We start from the raw sequence: 21,423 nt of genomic DNA on the forward strand, positions 1-21,423 counted from the left end.
AATATAAACAGTTAAGCACTTATGAGTACATTCTGTAGCCTAAATGTATAAAAGATTTGTAAATTATATATTTTTAAAATATTATATCTTTATTTATGTATTTTTACATCATGAAAGTGAAAAGTCATTAAGAATTGTATTTTAAAATGATTTTTTTTTTTTTTTTACGAACAAGTCAAATTTAAAAGCCTTTGGTCAGCTGCACGATTCAGCTTTCCAATCTATTTCTTAAATCATTTAAAATGACTAAATTTGAGCCTAAGTTCTTAATCTCACTTGTAGAAGGTAGAAGAGATGCTGATAGGCCTCTAGTTTCTTCCTCTTCTCTTTGCTCAGGCCCTTGATGCCCTGCTTTTCCCCAATGGCCGGATCTTCTTTACTCATTTTGTTCTTTTTGCTCTTCATCTTTTTGCTGTGTGACACCACATCCTACCAGAGGAGACAACACAACAGTAGTTGGAAAAATTTGAATGGTTCACGGGTCATACTCGACTTGTTTGGACATCTGTTAGCTACTTCTACTCTCACAAGACTCCTACGAAAATGTATCTGCTGTTGCTGTTTTCTCTATCAGTGATGTGTGTTTGCTTTACAGTAGCATTTTACATCATGGGAAAACAGAAACCTTCACACATCAAAGGATAATGTAACAATTTCTCATAGTATACCCAACAAGCAATTCAAAAAGATTGTTAAAATCACTGCATGAAAGCAAACTGCATCTAACCTGTAGTGTGATCCTGTTTTTCACTAACAGGCCAATCTTAATATCCATCAAATTCAGATCCTTTTCCATTTGCTGATTATCACGGATCTTGGTGACCACTTCTTCTCTGAGCCGCGTCACTTCCTGTTCCTCCTGTAAATCGAGGTTACTTTGTTCCAATAAATGTACAAATTTTCGGACCACTGCGAGAGGTGGGTGCTGTGAACCGGCTGTTAGGAAAAAAAGAGAAAAACACAATCATCTTCACCTTACATCAAACTGATCAACAACTATGCAAGTAAATGTAAATTAATGAATGCATTAAATCTTATATAAAGTTATTGACTTACTCAATGTTCTGTAGTCAACTCTTGCTTTGTTAGCCTTAAGGTAAGCTTGAATCTTCACGATTTCTTTCTCCTGAGCATGACACACAGAATATGCCGCTTTCATGAGTATAACTGATGAAGATTGCTGCTCGTTCATATCAGTGTATCAGCTTGTGTGTGACTTACATGGTCTTTAAAGTACTGCAGTCTCCTTGAGTAGCTTCGTTTAGCTTTCCACATCTTCACCAGTGACTGTAACTAGATTATAAAGGACACATATTTTCATACTATGAATATTGTACTTCAAAGCAACACGGAACATGATTATGAAACACTGTAATAAATGAGCATCAGCAATAGGACCATTACCTTAATCACACTGCTCACACTTTCTTGGAAGGCCTTTAGTTTGTCCTTATAGACTCGTCTCTGTTTGTAGCCCTTCCAGGATGCCTGGAATCATAAACCACAGATCACATATTTGTTTCTAGACTCTAGAGAGTATCGGTAGTTTATTTTCTATTGAACTGAGTTCTAAAGAAAACAGCACAGTTTTAGAGTTTAGCCAAAATGGTCACTAAACAGTCAGTACTTTCATAGTATACTGTTGATATTTCATTTTCATTATGTTTTAAAGAGTTTTCATGCTTTTGACGTGTAAAAGTCAGAAGGTCGTTTTAAGATGAAACTACTCACTATTATTGTTTTCTTTAATAAACATAATTGTAAAAAGTAATATAATTACATGATAAAATAATAATTAAAATAGGATTTTATTTTAAAATCGTAGAGCTTTCAAATTATATATACCTTTTCTTTAATAAGAACTTGATTATATAAGAATTAATGCTAGTAATAACATTATAAAATGTAAAAAAAAAAAGTTACAAGTATACAAGTATACAAGTAATCAGGTTAAGTGTCACTCTTTCACATTAAACAGTTAGGCACCTGCAGTCTGATGACGCTCGGCTCTTGATTTCGCAGGTACTCCAGCCGGTCATTATGTGCCCGTCTCACCAGGTATCCACGGATCAGGGCCTGCAGCTGGATGATGAGCGGCTCATTGGCCAACCACAGCTGCTCTCGGTTATACTCTGCTGTTACACTGCTCAAAACACTCTAGAGACGGAGGGAGAAAACATGAACTGAACAACAGAGCTCACATCCTTTAATTCAACACTAAAAACTGTGCTGAAGACATACCTGAATATCTTCTTTGGTGAGCTGTGAACTGTCATAGACAAAAGGGTCTGGCTCAAGCCATGTCCCTTCCTTGCTTTCAATGTTGTAGAAGTAGTCATATTTATCCTTGATCTTGTGTTTCACCCATGAACTGCCACTGGTTCCTACAGAATAACGAAATTAAATCTATTGTTCATATACAAGTTTTTCTTTACAGGAGCTCTAGACAAATGCATTTGTCACTGTCTGAAACAGTGTAAAAACGAATCAGAAAGTGTAATGAAAATGAATGTGAAAATGTAATGAAAATTGTAATGAAAACGAACAGTGTAATAAAAACGAAAATGAAACGTCTGTAGGTCTGTAGACTATTTAACACATTTTATTTTTCAGTGTATTAAATTAAACGGGCAAAAATTATACAATTGTAAAATACACAAGAATATACTACCATATACAATATGCTGCTGAATATATAATAAAGCATATTTAATACTTTAACAGTATGACAAGACATTCTTCAAGAGTAAAGGTTTCCAGATCCCAATCATCAGGCTCAGACAGAGTTACCTTGTTGTGTCTGAGTGCTCTGTAAGTGAGAGAGCTGGCTGTGGTAGACATGAGCACATTCAGACAGCACCGCTCGAAGACCTGCATCAGGACACTGCAGAGCAGCGAGTGTGACCTCAGCATCTCCCTCAGATACTGCCCTGTTAATGTCTGCTACTGCCTCAGCCACTGAAATCACATACGCAATACACAGAATCATTTTAACCCTCCCGCATCATTGCATTGCATTATACAGTGTGTTTTAACCAACACATTAAAAACTACAGAGCTTAGTTCATAAAACTTGCCATTTAAATAATAATAATACTACTGGAAGATAATAAACAGAGTGACAAATTATATTTATATGAATTTTACGTTAGTAGTCTGATTATACTGTTTAAAAATCTCAATTTTTCATGATAAACTATCAGAACTTCTTACTCTTTGAGTAAGGCCTTACTTTTTGGTCATATAAATATCAGAAGCTGCACATAAGTTCATATTTTTGCTCAGTTTGGGCCTTTGAATAAATGTAGGTGTTTATTTCCTCCTCGAGAGTGAGTTCCATTCCTGCAGTAATGGAATGCAACAACTTTTAAAAATGTATGTATGCATGTTTTTATTTAGTTACTTTATATATTTTTTATTTTTTATTAAAGGGATACTCCACCCCAAAATCAAAAGTTTGTCATTAATCACTTACCCCCATGTCGTTCCAAACCTGTAAAAGCTTAGTTCATCTTCAAACACAATTTAAGATGTTTTGGATGAAAACCGGGAGGCTTGTGACTTTCCCATAGGCTACCAAGTAAGTAACACTGTCAAGGTCCAGAAAAGTATGAAAAGCATCATCAGAATAGTTCATCTGCCATCAGTGGTTCAATCTTAACGATATGAAGCGAAGAGAATACTGTTTGTAAGCGAAGAAAACAAAAATAATGTCTTTATTCAACAATTCCTTTGTCAACAGTCTCCTCTGTGTCTCTCAATAACACCATATGACGGCAGATGGACTATTCTGATGATGTCTTTCATACTTTTCTGGACCTTGACACTGTTATTTACTCAAGCCTCCTGGTTTTCATCCAAAACATCTTAAATTGTGTTCCGAAGACGAACAAAGCTTTTACGGGTTTGGAATGACATGTGGGTAAGTGATTAATGATACATTTTTCATTTTGGGGTGAAGTATCCCTTTAAGAGTTTGTTAGAGAACCGGACTCACTCCTAAATAAACTTTTTTACTGCAGTCTGTAAGTACTGTACAACAGAGTTTAAATATCAAACTCAGATAGACTTCATAGGCTGTTATGTGGCTCATATGAATCAATACACATCCTTTATAGGGATGTGTATAAGAAACGAAAAGACTGAACATAATTAATGCAGCTTATATTTGGTTACACACTAACATTTGAGTGCATCCTCCTGGTCCTGGTTGGCAGTGTGCACGGCCTCCTGGATCTGGTCCAGCCACAGCACGGCAGATTCATCTCCAGAGCTCTGTTACAGCACAACACACAGTCAGCACATGCTCCATACAAACAAGTGTAACTGAAAACACTCTCACTACAGAACAGTTTACTCTGAATGCAGACATATAAAAAGCATCTCAATATTGTCAAATGTTAAGAGAGTAAAGGATTGTTAACTAAATATTCTGAATAAAATACAGAATGGACACCTGATAAACAATGCAATAAAACTTGAACACTGGCTTGCTTTCCTATATGAGAAAAATATGTGGTACAGTATTTGGTCTATTACTTCAGAAACATTTCCATAAGAAGTGATTCAGTGAAAACACACTGTAAAAGAGATGTGAATGCACATATGAGGAAAGAAATTGGAGTTCAGGTGTCTTCAAATAATTCATGGGATGTTGTTAAATTGGGCAGTCAGATCGCAAGTCCGCACTGTCTTTCACATATTGTGATGACAGAATAAAAAAAAAAAGACAAAAATTCTGAAAGAAAAATAAATACTGTTTTCTTTATCTGAAGGAGAAGATCTGAAGAAAGAAAGAAAGAAAGAATGAAAACGACTGACACATTTATCCAATAAAGCCAGAGACATTTGCAAAATACTGTACCATTAAACATTCCTGTATGCCCTTTTTTTTTAACTGTAAATAATTTGGTCTGTGAATTTGGAGGAAGTCTTTTGTCACGCAACATTTCCTGACATGAGCATTGAGCAATTCTGACTCCAGACTCCCGTAAGGTCTTTACAGGAAACCAGCAACACATCACGCCCTTCGATGTAAACTTATTCATCTAGAGGGTGACTTGTAGTCACTTGTCACTTATAGTTCATGTCTAGTTTGAACATTAGTTTGTAAAAATTATCTGGAAAAACCTTTCAAACATGATGAGAGTTTTTGTGCTATTGCTGTTACCATTGATGATTGAGGACTCACTTCAAGATTCAAGTAAGCCAACAACTTTTCTCTCACAGATAGTGATAGTTAGAAATCAACAGCTGATTTATATGCTGTAGACTGAAATCAAGATTTTGTGACAAAGAAATCTTTAGGGTAGTTGACTTTAATTTCCCCAGTGACTTGACTCTTTCAGAGCTACTGGAGCAGTCTATAACAATCGCCCAAAACAAATTATTCTCTAAATGCAATGTGTCAAAATCAAGCAACATAATGATGGTGAGTTTATGATAATTTTGGGTGGTTGTACACTGCTGAAAGAACAACGAATAGAGTCAAGAGACAGAATGCAAGCAACACATATCACTACATTACCCCAAAATAAAACACTAACATAAATGAAATGTAGTGAGTAAATATAATCTTACAGAATTAAAAATCGAACAATTAAATTAATTATTAACCTTGAAAAATGTTTGCCGACACGTTGCTAATCCGAAAAATCTGTGCCTATAATATTAAAAACTAAAACCAAACAGCCTTTATTTCTTTTCATAAACTGGTTTTAATGTATAGGTCACTTCAAATTTCAAATTCAATTAAATTTTTCCAGATTTTTCGAGATAATAAAGTAACAAAAACACATATTTAGCATTAAATGTGTAATGTTGTTGTTGAACATATTCACCTCCGTTTAAATGTAACCACATTTTCAGTATCAAACTGAAATATAATTGAAATATATGAAATATAAATGAAAGAACACAGTTTAAAGCAGTCCTTTAACATTGTTTTTTTTTTTTTTTTTTTTTATCAAAAGATTCCAGAACCTTTTTAAAGAAAAAAACATATCCTGGAAACTTAGTGTCAAACGGCTCACAGTTCTCCAACTCATCCTTCCATGGGCCTGTAATAAACGTCAGCGATGTCATCATCAATCACACCACAGGAACGGTCAGCACTAGGATCATTCCATCTGCGTACATCCTAGCCATCCTCATCGGGATCCCCTCTAATGTCTATGTGTTAGTCTCCCTTAGCAGAAGAAAGAATCTTTCCAGATGTCTCCTATATTTCAGCCTAGCGGTGTCAGACCTTCTCTTGCTACTTTCTCTAACACTCAGAGTCCACTATCACCTCAGTAACAATAACTGGATGTTTGGAGAGTTCGCCTGCAAGATAGTGACTGCCTGCTTTTATGGGAACATCTACTGCTCGATCCATGCCCACATGTGTATTAGTTTGATGCGCTACTTTGCAGTGGTCCGTCCGTTCCTCTACAGGACAATGCTGAAAATGTACTACGCAATCTTCACCAGCTTATCCATTTGGATAGTTTTTGCAATTGCCATGACACCTGAGTTTCTGGTTCAGCAAAGCTACCATGTTCTTGGGCAAGAGCTGGTGATGTGTCATGATATCCAGTCCTATGAAGAAGCTTTCAACCGAGCGTTGATTCCATACAGATTGAGTCTGATCTGCCTGGGGTTCATCGCACCATCACTGGTCATCGCATTTGTTTATGGATCTATCATCTACCATCTAAATCGTTCCAGTCATGACTGGAAACAGTACATGAAGGCCAGCACGCTGGTGTTTGGGATCTTTTTAGTGTGCTTTGCCCCATGTAATACACTTCTTTTTGCACACTATGTGAAGCTGTACACTCAGGAGGAGTATGACTTGTATTATTACTACAGAGCAGCAGTATGTCTGTGTTCTTTCCACAGCTGTCTGGACCCCTTCCTCTCATATCTCCTCACAAAGACTTCAACGTCCCGAGTCAAGTTTAGATCCTTAAAGGCTTTGTTCACCGAAAAACGAAAATGATGTCATTAATAACTCACCCTTATGTTGTTCGACACCCGTGAGACCTCCGTTCATCTTGGGAACACAGTTTAAGATATTTTAGAATTAGTCCGAGAGCTCTCAGTCCCTCCATTGAAGCTGTGTGTACGGTATACTGTCCATGTCCAGAAAGGTAAGAAAAACATCATCAAAGTGTCTGTTGTGAGAGAGTTCAAAACTCTGCAGTTTGTGATATCCGGTTCAAGAACGAATCATTCGATTTAACCAGATCTTCTTGAACCAGTTCACCAAATCTAACTGAATCATTTTAAACGGTTCGCATCTCCAATACGCATTAATCCACAAATGACTTAAGCTGTTAACTTTTTTAATGTGGCTGACTCCCTCTGAGTTCAAACAAACCAATATCCCGGAGTAATTCATTTACTCAAACAGTACACTGACTGAACTGCTGTGAAGAGAGAACTGAAGATGAACACCGAGCCGAGCCAGATAACGAACAACAGATTGACCGGATATCACTACACTGCAGTGAACGCGCTCACAACAGACCCGGAAGAGAAGACAATGCTGAATAAAGTCGTAGTTTTTTTTTATTTTTGGACCAAAATGTATTTTCGATGCTTCAACAAATTCTAACTGACCCTCTGATGTCACGTGGACTACTTTGATGATGTTTTTCTTACCTTTCTGGACATGGACAGTACAGTATACCATACACACAGTTTCAATGGAGGGACTGGGAGCTCTCGGACTAAATTTAAAATATCTTAAACTGTGTGCCGAAGATAAACGGAGGTCTTACGGGTTTGGAACGACATGAGGGTAACCCTTTAAGCTCTACAGCTTTGAAAGTTATGTCCACAAGCTCTTTTTAAATAACAGGATGTTTTTGTTGTAGACTGGGAGAGGGGATCCTTATCTAAAATGGCTAAACAGTGGGTTGCGGACGTTATGGTTAGACTTCTCACTTTTTACTTTAGACTCCTAACTTTGTATAGAAGTGAAAGAAGTTGGACTCTCACACACCAGCTGGGAACTTAAAACTGGTTACAAAAATCTTTGAGACCAGGAAAGTTGTGTGTTGAGTAAAAAGTGTCCAAGTAATTTGTATAAGAAAAGATATCTGAAAAAAGAGAATTTCATTGGTTCAGTGCTCTTATTCTGTTTCACCTTGCAGATGAGGTCTTTGGTGGTCAGCAGTAGATCGTGATAGTGTTTGGCGTTGGCTGGGTTGACTCCCTGTAGTTTAGCTGTAGGGAGTAGGAGGGCGGAGAGTGTCTTCTCTAGATCTCCAGAATTTAGGGCTTCGTTGATCTCAGCAATAGCAATGACTCCTACACAGGGAACATTGGAAATGTATATGTGTAATGAACAACTCATTCAATGGAATACTGTCATTGGTTAAGAAATTACGAAAAATGCCCTAGATTTGGTGTTTATACTTTAAAAAACATGTTATTTCAAGATCATATATAACTTTTTATATTATAATTGAATGTTAATCAATGACTCTCAGAATCAGATTCTTTAATTGTTTGATAAAACTGTACTGTGTGATTTCTACAGACTGTATAAATGAAGTCACTAAACATAGTATGGGCACCATATTTTTTTTTTTTTTAAGAAGCCTCTCATGTTTACCAAGGCTACATTTATTTAGATAAAATCCAGTACAAACAGAAATATAGTGAAATATTATTACAGTTTAAAATAACTGTTTTCTATTCATACATTTTAAAACGTAATCTATTCTAGGGCTGTAGCTATCGAATATTTTAGTAATCGAGTATTCTACCAAAAATTCCATCGATTAATCGAGTAATCGGATAAAATGTGTTTTTGCTTAATTAGAGTGGAATATTAATTATGCAAGAGAAAATAAGACTCCTTGTTCTCTTAAAATGAACAACTAAGTTTCCTTTTTTAGAATTTAATTATTACCCATTGTTTCTCTGTCTGTATTTGTACTGTGAACAATGACAATAAAGTTGACGGATGAATTAAGTGCATTTAAGTGCCATTCAGTTGGGTTTTTAAATAAAGCATTTTCTGAGATCCACATTAAACACATAAGACATTAATTTAATTTATCTTTTAATTACTGAAAATTTACTTGGTAAACAAAGGGGATTTACTATAAAAATAAAACATGGAAGAAATGTTGTGTGATTAAAACTTAATGTTTTGATTTTTTTTAGTAGTAGGCTATGTACATTCTGCTGAACAACAGTCTTTAACCGGACTTTTATTTTGACGGGTTGGCGTACCTTTAGAGTTCTGTGTATGTGATTTGACGCTAGTTTTACTCCAATCAAACACTGCGGTCAAGCCAGCCGCGCCTTGAAAACACACGGTCAAGCCAGACGCACTTTTTTTTCTCATGCGCCTGTAATCTTGCACTTACGGTACGGTTGCTGCGAGCTGTCAAAATGCATGTAAAGAAGCTATCATACACACGTTTCCTTTATACTTTTGCTTATTTTAACTAATTTTACATTTTTAGTTTTTAAATACTTTATTTTTCTACATAAACGTTTGTATTGTACATTAATTATTATAAATCGTTTATAGATGTTTATAAATGTTAATATTAATGATTTTCATTCATTGTTTTTTATTTCATGTTTGTATATATATATAAAATCATATCATATATAATCAAATCATATGTATTCAGAGTGAGCCTGACTATCACTGTATTCATTTTCAAGGCATTTGACTGTATAGTTTTGGAATAAACTAAAAGCAAAATCACCCAAAACATTAAACTCCATTGTTGCACTTGCACTTTTTCCCATTTTCCAACAATCATAAAAAGGGTTCCTTTATAGGTTAGCTCATTCTTTCAATGGATGTGCATTCAGAGTGACCCTAACTATCACTGTATTAATTTTTAAGGCATTTTACTGTATAGTTTTGGAGAAAACTAAAAGCAAAATCACCCCAAATAACAAAATTCATCCTAGCAATTGCACTGTGTCCCATTTTCCAACACTCATAAAACATGTTCCTTTATAGGTTAGCTCATTCTTTCAATTGATATGTATTCAGAGTGTCCCTAACTATCACTGTATTAATTTCCAAGCCATTTTACTGTATAGTTTTGGAGAAAACTAAAAGCAAAATGACCCAAAAAAAAAAATTGCATCCTAGCAATTGCACTGTGTCCCATTTTCCAACAATCATGAAAAGGGTTCCTTTATAGGTTAGCTCATTCTGTCAATGGATATGTATTCGGAGTGACCCTGACTATCACTGTATTAATTTTCAAGGCATTTTCCTGTATAGTTTTGAAAAAAACTAAAAGCAAAATCACCCAAAACATCAAACTCCATTGTTGAACTTGTACTTTGTCCCATTTTCCAACATTCATAAAAAGGGTTCTTTTATAGGTTAGCTCATTCTGTCAATGGATATGTATTCGGAGTGAGATTGACTTTCACTGTATTAATTTTCATGGCATTTTACTGTATAGTTTTGGAGAAAACTAAAAGCAAAATCACCCAAAACAAAATGCATACTAGCAATTGCACTGTGTCCCATATTCCAACACTCATAAAAAGGGTTCCTTTATAGGTTAGCTCATCCTTTCAATAGATATGTATTCAGAGTCACTCTGACTATCACTGTATTAATTTTCAAGGCATTTTACTGTATAGTTTGGGAGAAAACTAAAAGCAAAGTCTCCCAAAACAACAAAATGCATCCTAGCAATTGCACTGTGTCCCATTTTCCAACAATCATAAAAAGGGTTCCTTTATAGGTTAGCACATTCTGTCAATGGATATGTATTCGGAGTGAGACTGACTATCACTGTATTAATTTATATAAATAAATATATATATATGTGTGTGTGTGTGTGTATATATATATATATATATATATATATATATATATATATAATGCACTTATTCACACAAACATGAAATAAAAAACAATGAATGAAAATCATTAATATTAACATTTTTAAACATCTATAAACTATTTATAATAATTAATGTACAATACAAACGTTTATGTACGAAAATAAAGTATTTAAAAACTACAAATTTAAAATGAGTTAAAATAATCAAAAGTTATAAGTAAACGGGTGTATGACAGCTTCTTTACATGCATTTTGACTGCTCGCAGCACCCGTACCGTAAGTGCATGATTACACGCGCAAGACAAAAAAAAGTGCGGCTGGCTTGACCGTGTATTTTGAAAGCGCGGCTGGCTTGACCGCAGTTTGCACTCTCAGACTTGCACTCTCAGACACTTGCACTTCAGCTAGTGACATCACTTGCAGTCTTTATTTTTTTATTTTGTTCTATTTATTGATAACTGTTTGTTTGAATCTCTCAACATTTTACAACAGTAGCCAGTTGGTGAAGACAAGAAAAAAAAAATTAATTACAATGTCACCTGCAATCGCTACTTGCACTCTGCGCTACCTGTGACGTCACTTGCAATCAACACAAATCGTGCGTGTTGCCAATGGAGACGAGACGCTGTGGTGGTGATTAAACGATTAAAACCAAATTAGTATGCCTACTAATATAACGTACAGGGTCTTGCAAGAAAAAGACAAGACCGGCAAATCCGTGGCCACAGAACAGCAGAATATGAACGCAATGCACAGTCTTTCAGAGTGTTTTCCTCCTGTAGAAAAAACAAACACTTAATATGGCATAATGTATTAAGATACATTAAGTTCAATTAAAAGACCAAATTCAAAATATAGTTATTATGTAATGTACTACAAGGCAAGCAGATGGCTATGAACACAATGTGCAAACTTTGTCCTCCCATACAGCAAAACGCTTAATGTGGCTTAATAACAGACTAAAATGATAAAGACAATTCAGTAGGCCTAGCCTATATGTCTTGGTGACTCAACGTATATACAGACCAGCAAATATGAACGTGCATTATGAAATGCATTAAGTGATTTTAAAAGGATCAACTCCGTACAGGCAAGCAGACGAGTACAGAACGCAGTGCTTTAAATTGTAAACGTATTCCTCCTATAGAAAATCATTATAATTAAACACAAAGTATGTTAATGGACAAAGACAGTGATGAGTTGTAGACAGTTTATTCTATATGGAAAAATGCTTAACGCGAAACTTTGCGTGTTGCGTTTATTCGGGCTCACCTACGTGCCTGTACATATTAGTTATGTATTTTAATAATGTAGTGAAGCATATTGAGTTTGGCCTTTATATTAGTCCATTATGCCACATTTTGCGGTATGTGAGGAAAATACTATGTACATATTCATTAAAATAATGAACTGTAAATTTAATTTGATATTTTAATACCATCTGAATACATTAAGCCATGTTAAGTGTTTATGTTTTTCTACGGGAGGAAAACGCTTAGCCAGAGACTTTGCGCAAGCGTTCATATTCTGCTGTTCTGGCCACGGATTTGCTAGTCTTGTCTTTTTCTTGCAGGACCCTGTACGTTATAGTACTAAATTAGGTTTAATTGTTTAATCACCACCACAGCGTCTCGTCTCCATTGGCAACATGCACAATTTATGTTGATTGCAAGTGACGTCGCAGGTAGCGGAGAGTGCAAGTAGCGATTGCAAGTGACATTGTAATTTAGTTTATTTTTTCTTGTCTTCGCCACCTGGCTACTGTTATAAAATGTTGGGAAATTCAAACAAAAAGTAATCAAAAAATTCAACAAAATAAAAAATAAAGACTGCAAGTGATGTCACTAGCGGAAGTGCAAGTGTCTGAGAGTGCAAGTCTGAGAGTGCAAGTGCAAGTCTTCAGCCAGACCCTCTTACTTTATCTTGCAATGGACACACGCCACGACGTTCTCTTTAAGTTTGCCCGTGCCCTCAAATCAAAAAACACTGCTTACTCCTTGCAGTTTGAGATTTCGGAAGCAGCGCTTGTGTCTCCTTCCCCTTTGTGGGTGACGTAAACGCATTGTGTCACATTAAAAAAAAATAATTGCCAAAGAACCTGACGTGTTTCAGCCCTAATCTATTCCCAAAATAGCAAAGCTGAATTCTCAGCAGCCTGATGTCACATGATCCTGAAACATTCTTAGTGTTGTCTATGTGGAAATATTTGTAATATTTTTGTGGAAAGGATTCTTTGAGGAATAGAAAAATAACAGCATTTCTCTAGAAATCTTTTGTAACATTATAACTGTATTTACTGTCACATTTGATCATCCTTGCTGAATAAAATGACTGATCTCTTTAAATGACCATAAACATTTGAACAGTATCGGACAATTTATTTCAAAGTTTGCTTACTCTCATGTTCCTCGTGCACCTGGACATTGACATTGTCGATGCATTTCTGAACATCATTCCAGGTGAGGAACTCTTGATCCTGGACGAGGGACTCAGCTCTGAGACGGATCAGTGTGTCTGCATATCTAACAAAGCAAAACACCCACATGATGAAGTAAATGACCGAACTGCTTCTTAATGTGCCATACAGTGTGACACCTCTCTCTTTTTCAGTCATAGTATGACTGTACCTCTGAAAATTGTCAGCATCCAGACCACTGAAGCCCAGTGGAGAGTCACTGAGCTGCTCAATTACGGCCACAGAGTCTTTAGTGTCCAGCACCTCATTTAACACAGACACAGCAGACAGCATCTCCACAGCTACACACAGCTCCTCGTGAGTAAGACCGGCCTTGTTCTGAGAGGGTAAACAATTAAAACTAGCTTTGTAAGTAGGGAAAAGAAAGAGCTACACATGGAAGAAGAGAGTTAAGAGAGCAGACCTGACAGCCGAGCTGCAGGCTGAAGAGCTCGGTCTGGTACAGTCTGGCAGCAGTGTGGTAAACGATGGGTAACTGGGCCTCTGGCTTCAGAAGTGCCTCCACAGTCTCTTCTGGAACCCCTCGCCGAATAGCTGCATTGATCGCAACAACCGCCTCCTGCTCTGTGTCCATCAAGAGCACAACAATCAGCAGTAGCAGACAAACAAAAAGAACAACCATGCAGGCTCATACTGAATAGGGAAATTCAATATAAACTGGTACTACAACAGTAGTTTTTAATTGATCTGCATTGGTCAACATTGGCTATATATTAAGCTAATTTTCCTTATTTTAACATTTACCTTTGAAATCATCTAATGTTCACAGAATCTTTAAAAACCCTTTTACTTTATTAACACTGTTAAATGTTCAGAAAATCTCTAAATTAGTCAAAAAAATGTCTTGTTGTGCATGATGTCTAAATTCATGTGTAATGGTTGATTCTGAATGAGAAAGAATGAAATACAAAGCTTCATATCTACAGAATATCGATTATACTCTCGTCTGTATATTATCACCTAGTCAAGGGTACATGTGTGTGTGCAACATACTTTGTTTCTCGGCCTCTGCAAACTCGTTACAGGAAGTGATGGCCCTCTGAATCTCTTCCCTCTCCAGCTGAGCTCCAGCACTAGCCACCTGCATACGGATGTCAGAAACATCCTCATCAGACTCATTTGATTGAAAAGTCATTTCACCTGATATGGAAAGTGTGCTTTAGTACCTTAACTTTATGCTCCCTGTAGGAGGTGAAGTGCTCCAGGTAAAAGCAAGAGTTGTCATCAAAGACCCCCAAGAGACCAAGTGCAGGCAACCTAAGGCTGGCCAGGAGGGCTTTCTGGTCCTCAGAATCAAGAGCATGATTTAATTCTTCAATAGCTGCTGATGCTAGAGAGAGAAAGATCATTATTACCTTTAGTATATTACGTAAAACGAGTATTTAAAATAGTGCTGAATTTGAAATATTGCACTTTTTTTTTTACTTTTAAAACTACAATAAAACTTAAATGTTTAATTCTAGTTTTATATTTCACAAGGAATGTCCCACACTCACTGTTCACAAGGTCTACACTGCTCTGGATCTCCTGCTGGGTCAGTAACTCTTCATACACATCTCTCTCTTCGGTTGCAACAGAGGAGCGCTGAACACACATACGATATGTCACAACTTATTTATTAACAAGACTTATGATTTAAAAAATGGGGGGTGGGGTGTGGGGGCTGTGCTCCGGGGTTTGGTTGGGGAGATGACAAGGAAAGGTAAGCTCAAGGAAATTAATGAGAACGCTGTTGATTTGATCTCAGCAAGAAGTAAGACATGAGTTATCACCATTGCGCCTGTGAGCAAAGATCTTAACACCAGGGTGAAAATTAAATGCAAACAAAACATGAATCCCTGAGCACTAATTCACAATTAACACACCCTTGGATGTGTACACACAACAAAATGACTATTCAATCGAGTCAACATCAGGGGATCAGGTGATAATGGAGTCAGCAGAGAGTGTGAGGAGTGTTAGCGGACATCAGCATTTAACGAGTGATGCTGATTCTGTTATTTTTTCATCAAAATCCTGCTGATTTTGCACGTAAAGAATAGCTGGAGCTTGTTTGAAAGGAGGTTGCAAAAAGAAACACAAACAAACTAGCTTTGCATGCAACCTTTGGATATTTGCATACACAAACATGCCTGAAGTTTTTAGCAAACCATGAAAAATCTTCTCTGTAATTTTGTGCTTAATTTAGGTAAAAAAAACGTTTAGGTTCAAAAGATTCATATATTCACGTCTGGGAGTTTCTCACTGTTTGCCTACGTATGCTTTGTTCATAATGCATATAATGCCTAAAACCCTAAAATCACATACAAATGTAGTTTGCATTGGGTTTGTAAAACATTACTTCTGGCATGCAGAAATATTATCATTCTTGCAGCATATGCCTGCTGAAAATTTTGCCATTTTAAAATATATTGCCAATTTTTCCATTTTAAAATAGATTTAAACATAAAACTGTTATTTTAAATTGCGTTAATATTTCACAATATTGTTTTACTGTATTAAATATGTAGTTTACCCGTCCCGAAGCCTGATCCTCTTTCTTCTTCTTGGCTTTGCTCAGAGTGTCGTGGTAGGCCTGGGCCAGCGGTTTCTGTGTGTTTCTCAGTAAGGCGTTGGGGTTCTGCAGAGCCGCCATTGTGACCTCTGCATGACCTTTGTCAATAGCCTCATTAATGGCAAAGACAGCAGCGTGCACTACAGATACAGATAAGAAATAAACACAAATACATGTGATCCTGAGAATGAGGATGTGTATTTCATTTAAATGTACTGACATACATATATGAATGGATGAAATATGTGAAGTCACTCACATGCAGCTTCATCTACTGAAAGCTCATTGGCCAGGATGCCACCGATCTTGCTGAAGGCAGGCATCTGGATGCCATATTTATCCAGTTCTTTCCTCATGTTGCTGATTTCTTCCTCTGTGGAAAGAGAATATGAAATATCATCAACTAGATTAGCCATTTGGTGGATCTACAGTTATGGATATAACTGTATGGTTGTGCTTGAGTTCTGATTGCAATGGAGCACCACTATATGCTCTTTCAAATCAAAGTTTAAAGATTAGCCTTTGAAAAACCAATTTGTTAATTGTTAAAATCCGTCAAGTATTATTATTTTGGGATGGTGGGGGTGTACTGTGGTTACAGGCATACTTAGTACTTTGGACCTGAGGTAAGTTTTCCAAAACAAAATGGCATTCATTTTTGTGAATGACTGTGGCGTACCTGTAAAGTCTACTTTCCCCAACAAGTCCTGGATCTGAGGGGCAATTCCCAATTTGAACAGGTACAAACTGCACAAAAAAGAACATAAAAATAAATAAATAAATGCACTTAACATTCCATATAATAAATTCAAGACAATGTAAGAATGTAGCATATTTCAATAAGCACAATCAATTTGCTACATATACATACATATACATACATAAAAAATGCACATGAACACATATAGATGGAAATATATATAAGAAAACTACAGTATACTTAAAACAGACGTAAAGAAATAAGTAAGAAATCATAAACACCATCTCTTCCACTCCCACTCTCTTGGCCTTACTGTAATATGAAGTAGCAACAGTCTAACCACTGAGTCGGTAAAGAACAGACGTCACAAGCACATCTAAAATACAGCATTCTGTCCCATTATAAAGCTGGTTTTTCAAACTGAAAAGTGTTTATTGAAAAGTTATATTATAAAGCAACTCCTGTCCTTAGACGTGCTGCCATCTAGGTTGATCATACAATCATGCAGCATAATAAATAGTTAGATCAACTTCCTCAATGCTTATGATTTGTTTTTGATGTGAAATGTCAAACTGTACAATGAAACGTACTTTGATGTAAATAAAAAGCAAAGCAGTCAAATTATACAGAGAAGCGACATGTTGCCAGTTTTACAGTTTTATAGCGTTGTCTGCGATACAGAGCATTAAAATCATTTCTGTAGTTTGAATGTTCTTCCGCTAGATGTCAGTATGCAGTTGAGTTAAAGCCCTAATCCAGATCTGGAACAGGAAAATAGCCTGCAGTTAGTGTGCAACACGTGCTGGAAACATAGGCTGGAAACTGCATTAAACTTTTATCTGTCAACTGACTGAGGACAAATAGATATGGAAGCATATGGGTAGCAATATTCAATTTAGAATGTAATATGCAAAATGACTATGCAATATGTAAAATGGCAATGCATTTCTGTATTCACATTTTCCAATACATTTGTGCAACGTTTGGTGCAAAATGAAAATGAAAATTAAATTACATAATTTTAATTTGCCATTTCACACACTAATATTAATATGTAAAATGAAAACTAATTTTAACGCTTTATAAGTTGCAAAATTAAAATTAAAATGTATTACAGAAATGATTAGAAATGTATAACATGTTCAAGCAAAAACTGTGGCAAAATTATCATTTAAATGCTATTTTTCTTAAATGCATTAACACTCACAGTCAAGACACTTATGATTGCATTTTCATTCAGTGTCCCGCAATGAATGTAGCAAAATTCAATGTGCACATTGAAAATGCATTCCGAGCCAATCACGTGTCCGCCCCCTCGCGCCATGTCAATCACTGCGTGAACAAGGCGGGGCTTGCCGAAGGTCAAGAGACTCAAATCTCAAGAAGAGCATTCAAGTGAGAGAACATGGACAAGACAGTTGGTCCGTGAATCCGTGTATCATTCGTTCTTTCGTTTTTCTAATTGAAACCAAAAATGGAAAAATAAAAAAACGACTTGTTTTTTTTTATCTGTTTCCAAAACCAAAATGAAAAAACAGATAAAGCTTCGTTTTCCAATTTTCAAATTTATGCTAATATCAAGAATTAAAAAAACGGATATCAAGCGTGTGTGTTTCACGTTGGTGTTTTCGTCTGATGCTAGTTAGTGACGGTCATTCTTGAACGATTCGATCATTTTAAACGAATCTTTAATGTGACTCGGGAAGAACGAGTCGTCTCTGGGAGTGATTCGTTCAGTCGCGCATGCGCAAAATTCTATAGTTTCTGTACAGGAATAGTCTAGTTCACCTGTTTCAGTCAATGCAGTGGGTGCCGGTGTTAGAGAATTGATTAGTTCATCTCTTGAGTCTTTCGGGTTTTCGAGTCGCTCCTCACGTGACAGACCCATAAGCTTTGACCATAGACTGGAGTTACCCTGGCAACAAATCTCTGTGTATATTATTATTATTATTTGTCTTTATGATTTTAAGTGTATTGCCTTAATGTTTTAATGTTTGTATTGTTTAATAATTATAATAATAATAATAATAATAATAATAATAATAAAGACTGTATAAAAGGCTTTATCCTCTCATTCGTTCTTTTGTCACGTGACGTGACAGCATTGGATGGATGAATTTACATGCTTCCTTACAAACAGGTGCCTAATCATTATTATTATCATCATCATTATTATAATTATTATTTACTCTTATAGTTACTGCATTTCTGAGCTTTTTACTTCTTACAGTTTATAAATGTACAAATTTCTGTCATAATGGTTATTTTCTATACACTGAATGTTGTAACAAAGGTAATAAAGAGTACTTATTAATGAACACATATGATTATGGTGGGTTTAATTTCCTTGATTTCTCTTCTTTGAACAACACTTTCAAAATTAATTGGATTAGACAGTGTTTGTGTAATCCAAACTCAATATGGATTTTTATCCCCAATGACTACTTTTCCAAATTAGGTGGTCTCCCTTTCCTATTGATCTGTATTTATAATATTGCTAGAATCCCTTACAATTTAACCAAATTTCATAAACAGGCATTACTTGCATGGTCATTCATTTTAAGCACGTCTCAGCCATACCTCATTTGGAAATTTGTGTTGGTTGTTTCCTAGTTCTTTAACTTGGAAGGTCTTATTTTAAGTCACAAAAAAATCTTATGTAAATGTAATTTTCCAGTAACTGCCAAAGAATTCTCCATCATCATGAACACTATTCCTAAAGGAGTTGTTACGCTTTCAAGGGACTCATTAGATCATCCAGCACTTTATCTTTATCTTTACACCCATTTGAAATCCCAGTAGGAAAACTATGCTTTTTGTTACATGAAAGTGAAAAAGTGATGTGACATTCAGCCAATATGGTGACCAATACTCAGAATTTGTGCTCTGCATTTAACCCATCCAAAGTGCACACACACAGCAGTGAACACACACACGGAGCAGTGTTCATCATTTATGCTGCGGCACCCGGCGAGCAGTTGGGGTTCAGTGCCTTGCTCAAGGGCACCTCAGTCGTGGTATAGCCAGACCAAGACTCGAACCCACAACCCTAGGGTTAGGAGTCAAACACTCTAACAACTAGGCCACGACTTTGTCCAGTATCCTTGATCACGTAACTATAAGATTAGATCGCTTTTTCAAAAGGAGCGTGTAACGACTCCATATGTGGTGTCTTATTGGAGGAATGTGGTTGATCATATTGACGAGAAAAAAGTATGGACTCTGTCTTTGGAATATATAATAACTAACAAGGTTAGAGAAATCTCATTCAAATTGTTACACAGATTTTACCCAGCTAAAGTGTTTTTGAAAAGGTTTAAATCAGACATAGATACAAGCTGTTGTTTTTGTGGAGACCCTAATGAAACTGATATCGTTTGGGATTGTCCTCACACACAGCTATTTTGGAATGAATTCTCTAATGTTATCTATCGCAGTGTGCTACAGGGTTTCCCTCTGCTTTTTAAGGATGTACTGTTTGGCTTCTTTAATATTCAAAAAGACAAAATTAATGTATATTTCTTTATTAACCAATTATGACTTCTTGCAAAATGTCATATTCACCGCAGTAATTTCACTCATCAAAATCCATTATCTATCGTTTTTTTTGTTTTTTTTTAAAAAGAGGTTCAACAGTATATCCAAACTATTTAATCTTCCAAAAATCTTAAGGCTGTCAAAAATGTTTAATCTTTTCAATGCTATTTAATCTTTTTAATTTATTTTGTTAAAGTTTTCGATTAGTATTATTTATTTTTATGTTTACATACGTCTGTAAATGGTGCTTTGCATATAATGCCACTTCTTTGTATGCAATATTGACATTACCTATCTGTACTTTTATCTTTGGTACATTGGCATTAATCAAATAAAAAAAGAACTAATCAATTCTCTTTCCGGCTCCCACTGCATTGACTGAAAAAGGTGAACTAGAACCATATGCGACTGAACGAATCACTCCCAGAGACGACTCGTTCTTCCCGAGTCACATTACAGATTCGTTTAAAATGACCGAATCGTTCAAGAACGACCGTCACTAACTAGCATCAGACGAAAACACCAAAGTGAAACACACACGCTTGTTATCCGTTTTTTTTATTTTTGATATTAGCACAAATTTGAAAATCGGAAAACGAATCTATCCGTTTTTTCATTTTCGTTTTGGAAACAGATTTTTAAAAAACAAGTCGTTTTTTTATTTTTCCATTTTTGGTTTCAATTAGAAAAACGAAAGAACGAATGATACACGGATTTCCGTGGTCCATGTACCTTCGTATAATTAATTTTTTAATACGCACATTTTTAGTTTTTCATTTGTCCAAACAAAACTAAAAATCAAGACTTCGGTTTAATTTTTTCGGTAAACAACTTGAATATTCGATCCCTACATGTGGGCGGGAATGAACGCCCCTCTCCGCTGATTGGTCAACCAAACATTACAACATAATAATAGTCCTAAAAACATAATAAGAGTCCTACGCTTCTACGGATTTTTAACGTGTTTATTTCTACTACATTTTATCTCTTTCTATTCATCAAACAGCCAGATTAAAGAATAGTTTAACACAAACCATACAGAGGCAGAGCCTTTTGGTCCTTTGGCACATGGCTGTTTTATTATAGTAGGTACCCACCTATCAAAATCTGTCTGGCAAAGCTGTACGACGCACTGCAGAGTGGGTATTGTAGCGAAGTGCAGACCGCTATCAATTTATGTGAACATGCAGTCATAACTTTTGTTTTAGACAATATGCTGCATTTTGGACTATGGGGGAACTTAAATAAAATGACAGATATGAATAGAAATTAGCACATCTATCATTTATTATTTTTCTATTTTGAGTTTTATTCATAAAGCACTTTA

At 35.8% G+C, this 21,423-nt stretch overlaps 1 protein-coding gene across 1 annotated transcript in view; it reads right to left on the reverse strand.

The window, feature by feature from the left end:
- Window positions 1-21,423, reverse strand: part of LOC132139185 (ras GTPase-activating-like protein IQGAP1) — a 62,604-nt gene that overhangs the window by 12,122 nt on the left and 29,059 nt on the right. The window contains exons 6-24 of the mRNA XM_059547735.1: window positions 16,539-16,606; window positions 16,119-16,232; window positions 15,821-15,999; window positions 14,802-14,889; window positions 14,472-14,635; window positions 14,299-14,386; window positions 13,709-13,869; window positions 13,457-13,623; window positions 13,227-13,351; window positions 8,135-8,298; window positions 4,185-4,275; window positions 2,791-2,958; window positions 2,242-2,384; window positions 1,987-2,157; window positions 1,405-1,488; window positions 1,222-1,293; window positions 1,057-1,126; window positions 728-936; window positions 277-429 (exon numbers count right to left, since the gene is read on the reverse strand). Coding sequence (XP_059403718.1) covers window positions 277-429; window positions 728-936; window positions 1,057-1,126; window positions 1,222-1,293; window positions 1,405-1,488; window positions 1,987-2,157; window positions 2,242-2,384; window positions 2,791-2,958; window positions 4,185-4,275; window positions 8,135-8,298; window positions 13,227-13,351; window positions 13,457-13,623; window positions 13,709-13,869; window positions 14,299-14,386; window positions 14,472-14,635; window positions 14,802-14,889; window positions 15,821-15,999; window positions 16,119-16,232; window positions 16,539-16,606 — 2,479 coding nt within the window. The remainder of the gene's footprint in view (window positions 1-276; window positions 430-727; window positions 937-1,056; window positions 1,127-1,221; window positions 1,294-1,404; window positions 1,489-1,986; window positions 2,158-2,241; window positions 2,385-2,790; window positions 2,959-4,184; window positions 4,276-8,134; window positions 8,299-13,226; window positions 13,352-13,456; window positions 13,624-13,708; window positions 13,870-14,298; window positions 14,387-14,471; window positions 14,636-14,801; window positions 14,890-15,820; window positions 16,000-16,118; window positions 16,233-16,538; window positions 16,607-21,423) is intronic.

The sequence above is a fragment of the Carassius carassius genome, chromosome 4 (genome assembly GCF_963082965.1).
Source record: "Carassius carassius chromosome 4, fCarCar2.1, whole genome shotgun sequence".
NCBI classification, from domain to species: Eukaryota; Metazoa; Chordata; class Actinopteri; order Cypriniformes; family Cyprinidae; genus Carassius; species Carassius carassius.